Below are 4,690 nucleotides of genomic sequence, written 5' to 3' on the forward strand. Positions count from 1 at the left end.
ATCTGTATTTCTTTTTATAATGATGACCCTGAGATGGTAAGATATTGTAAAGTGCATTTATGTCACAGAGCTTCCATCACATCCAACACAATTTTAGTGCCATATATTTTAATTATACCAACCAGAAAAATGGAAATTCCAATATAATATACAATTTTAGTGCCATATATTTTAATTATACCAACCAGAAAAATGGAAATTTCAATATAATATAAATAAGTAGTAGTGTATACTGACCAGAATATTCTATGAAAAAACTATTTTCCAAAATAACAAATTAAACAGTGGTCTACTACCCACCCGACCCCCAAAAAAGATTCTTACTGTTGTATTCATAATTCCTGTGCCATGTGTTCGAATTGAATTAGCAATATGCCGAATATTAATAGTGTTCAAATGTTTGTTATTGCTTGTTCGTTCAATAAAAATCTGCAATGAAACAAATTTATGCTAAATAACAATACAATACATAGCAATCCCTGATCAGTTATCAAAAAAATTTCAGAATCTATTTCATTAAATTTAATTGGAAAGTTATTCAAGAAGATAATAAAATCAAAACAAAGGAATAAATAAGATGAACTCTAAACAATTATTTTTTCCTTATTTTACCAATTTTCACTATTGAGAATCAATTCTTTAGCCTTCAGCCTTCCTATTATATATCCACACACATTAAAAAAAAAATTCTAAGGCCCACTCACCTGATTGTTGAGATTATAGAGGTATCGAGACACAAATATATGAATGTTTCTCATAATTTCTAAAACATCCAAGCCCTGCAAAACAATCCACAGAAAAGCTCTATTATTATTAATTTAAGATAATCAGTAACACTTGTATTAATACAGTGACTTAGTATTTATATTCATTTCCCAATATAGATAGATAGATAGATACTGGAGGCCCAATGCACAAAATTCCTGCAAGGGGCTTGGCCCTTGAAGCCATGGCGGCTTGCCTCGGCCCTCCAACCAATCGCATCACACCCGCCTTGGCTGGTCTGGTGCCAGTGTGTGTCCTAGCATGGTCGTCCGGACGGTCATTCTGCTGTTTGGCCATTAGGTCAATTTGCATATTACGCTTTCATTATTATAGATAAATTTAAGCATTTTTCCTAAGATATTAAAGTTTATGTATTACATCTAAGTTTACAATCAGTTGTGTGACCTTGACTAAACTTTTTATAATTCTGCAGAAATCACCTGGGTATCCCAATATGTTTCTGAAAAGCTATATCAAAACCTATATGCACAGGCATACCTCACTTTACTGTGCTTCGCTTTATTGCACTTTATACATATTGCATTTTTACAAACTAAATGTTTGTGGCAACCTGCTTGGTCAAGTAAGTCTACCAGAGCAGTTTCCAACAAGCTCAGATGACAGCATGATTATAGCAAAAAGTATTATAAATTAAGGTATGTACTTTTTTTTAGACATACGCTATTGCACACTTAGATTACAGTATAGTATACACATAACTTTTATATGCACTAGGAAACCAAAAAATTTGTGTGACTTGCTTTACTGGGATATTCACTTTTATTGCAATGGTCTAGAATAAAACCTGCATATCTCCGAGGTATGCCTGTATTTCAAATGTTCACCAAAAAGTGAAGTGTAAACAGGAAGCCTATGGTAATTTCTCTAAAAAAGCAAATTAGCACCATCTAATTTTTTATTCTTGTTAAGTATGAGATTTTAAAAAGCAAATATTTTCTTAAAAAAATAAAGAATAATGAAGATTTAAAAAAAAGATTTCTTAAGAAATGTTATGCTACAATCAGAAACATTTTATACCATACCTGTTCCAAAGTCTGACTAGGAAGATGTGCCTCTGTCATAACCAATCCATAGCGCTGAGTAGCTAAATTTCTCATTTCACTGTAAGTGGCCCAGTCATGAAGAGCTACTGTTGTAAGATTGTAGAATGTCTTATCTAGGTAGTGAGTTACATAAGCTAAAAAAAAAAATTTTTTTTCAAAAAATTTCAGATTCATGAAATGATAGAAAAGAGAAATAAAACTAAAAAGGAAACAACCTGTCTTTGAACATTAAATTTTCCTTTTTCTAAATAAGATGCTAGGAAAGTAAAAATACACAAACAAAAAGGAATTAAAGAATGGACTAATTCTAAAAAAGATTTAAGCCCAAAGTTTCATTTTTGTTATTTGTTCTTTCATAGTGAGGGTAAAAAGATAAATATGACTTTCAGAAGGAAAGCAGAACACTCACCTCGAATGTCAATGAAACGATTGAAAAACCGTATTGGATTCAGAGAGAAAAAAAGGGCCAGGTCTTTCATGCCAACTTTGAAAGGGTTTCGGTCATCCAGCTTTAAATGAGTATGCACAGAAAGGCGCAGATCCTTCTCTATTTCTTTGCACAACTTGTCCAGCAAGTGCTATTCACAAAATAATTAATATCTTAATTTTTCAAAATTCAATTATACTGTTCTGTCTATGCTTAAACCATTAGCATTTTATAACCAGTGCAATGATAAAAAAAATCTGTCAAACTGGTTTAAGATTCCAAATACTCTTATTTTTATTGGGAAAGTGAAAATTACTTTGCTCTCCATTTTAAACCAATGACTTTTCTGTCCAGGAAGCAGTTAAACTCTAATTTTTATTTTCACTAATACTTTAACACCCTGGAAAGAAAATCAAAAGCTAATGCCAATGGCTTCATTACAAGAAACATGAATGTATACTATAAAGCATAAGATTTATGGGAACAAGCAACAAAAAAAAATCTTGAGAAAATGGAAGAGAAGAAATATTTTTAAAGCTTTCTTATAATAATCATTAAAAATCACAAGACTCATTGAGCTAAAAGTAATGATATTAATCATCTTTTCTGGTCTACTATGGAGTTCTAAATACCGTCAAGTCATATTTTATTTTTCTAAATAATATGTAATAGAAGAAATTATGAAAATTCTCCATAGCTCTATCAAACCTGAATAAGGTTTATATTGTGAAGTTTACTCACCTTTAATTACTCTTTCCTAATAAAAACATCATTAGATGAAACTTTAATTTTAAAGATAACGGTGTTTATAATACTTCATTCAAACAGGGGAAGATGCACTATATTGCATTTGAATTATTTCTGCTACACAAATAAATCTTTATATAATGTCCTCCTTTTAGTCAGTAGCGCTCCAAATGAATTTAATAAGATATTGACAGTTAAGTTTAATATTTAATAAAATATTGACAGTCTTAAGTGTATTATTAGTAGTAGCATTCAATATTCAAACCAATTTTGTATTTGCATTCTTCTAATAAAGAGAAATTTAAATATAAATATACTATTTACTAAAGTAAAGAAAATTTTCCAAATTTCTACTCTGGATCTCTATATAAAAAGTTAGACATTAAAGACCAATTTAGCACAATAGTGATACTATAACTAAAAATGGCTTCTTTGCTCTAGACCAGTGGTTCTCAACCTTCCTAATGCCGCGACCCTTTTACACAGTTCCTCATGTTGTGGTGACCTCCCAATTTGATTTTTACAAATTGAACATAATTAAAGCATAGTGATTAATCACAAAAACAATATGTAATTATGTATGTGTTTTCCAATGGTCTTAGGCGATCCCTGTGAAAGGGTCGTTCGACCCCCAGAGGGTCGCGACCCACAGATTGAGAACCGCTGCTCTAGATAGTGACTTATAAATGATTGTAAATATGTGAAAGCCTGCTTCAATCCAAAATGTTTTTCCAAACACTGCATTCCAAATACACGTACTAAGTTTTTCAATCTTATATATGATGTTACCTCATTTAAAATTTCCATAATTTCCTTGTCATAGCAATCCAGAAGTATTTCATACGACTCTAAATGTCTTGAATGCATCATAGCAGGTACACAGTCCCGTAAAGCACTGAACATGTACTAAGAAGAAAATGAGGATGTGCATAAATTTATAAAAACCAGGTCTCTAATCTAAATATTACAAAAGTTAATTATCTATCTTAAAAGACAAAACTTCACTCTGAAGGCTAATTGCTCTTTTTATACATGACTGTCTTCCTTTCCTAAATGAGTCAGATTTTAGTCTCTAAAGTACCTATTTTAAATATACAAATAACTCACATTCACTTATTCTTTCCTATTTTGAGCATTCAAATACATTTCTTTCCATACAGAAATACAAAGGTCTAATAATTGTGACATAAACTAAAATCAAGAAAATGAGAATGATTAGGAATATGAGGGAAGTGTTAAATTGTATATTAAAATTAATTTACTAAGTATTAATATGAAATTTAACTATAGCCTATATACCAGGTGTACTGGTTAATAATGTGGATGTTTTTCAATAGATGGAGTTACACATATGTTGACATATATGCAATTTGATATGTATGTTATTTTGTTGTATTGACAGCAAGCTTCAAAACTTCGTATGTCAACTTTGCTGAAGGTGTTAACATCATAGATATTTTTAGGCTTAAAAATGTTGAATTTCGTGAAAAAAAAGAGCATTTGCAGGAAGTTTTAATTCACTACTTTATTTTGAGGAAAAGTGCTGCTGCAAGCTCCAGGAAGGTTATGGTGAACATGCTCCATCTCAAGATACTTGTGAACGCTGGTATAAACGCTTTAAAAGTGATGACTTCTATGTGAAAGACAAAGAACGTCCAGGTCAACCGAAAAAGTTTGAAGACCAACA

At 31.0% G+C, this 4,690-nt stretch overlaps 1 protein-coding gene across 1 annotated transcript in view; it reads right to left on the reverse strand.

Moving 5' to 3' along the window:
* The window catches only part of KIAA1033 (KIAA1033 ortholog), a 56,924-nt gene that overhangs the window by 17,199 nt on the left and 35,035 nt on the right, over window positions 1–4,690 (reverse strand). Inside the window, exons 18-22 of the mRNA XM_015567578.1 lie at window positions 3,793–3,909; window positions 2,239–2,407; window positions 1,809–1,963; window positions 705–779; window positions 325–429 (exon numbers count right to left, since the gene is read on the reverse strand). Of these exons, the coding sequence (XP_015423064.1) occupies window positions 325–429; window positions 705–779; window positions 1,809–1,963; window positions 2,239–2,407; window positions 3,793–3,909 (621 nt within the window). The remainder of the gene's footprint in view (window positions 1–324; window positions 430–704; window positions 780–1,808; window positions 1,964–2,238; window positions 2,408–3,792; window positions 3,910–4,690) is intronic.

The sequence above is a fragment of the Myotis davidii genome, unplaced genomic scaffold, assembly GCF_000327345.1.
Source record: "Myotis davidii unplaced genomic scaffold, ASM32734v1 scaffold120, whole genome shotgun sequence".
NCBI classification, from domain to species: Eukaryota; Metazoa; Chordata; class Mammalia; order Chiroptera; family Vespertilionidae; genus Myotis; species Myotis davidii.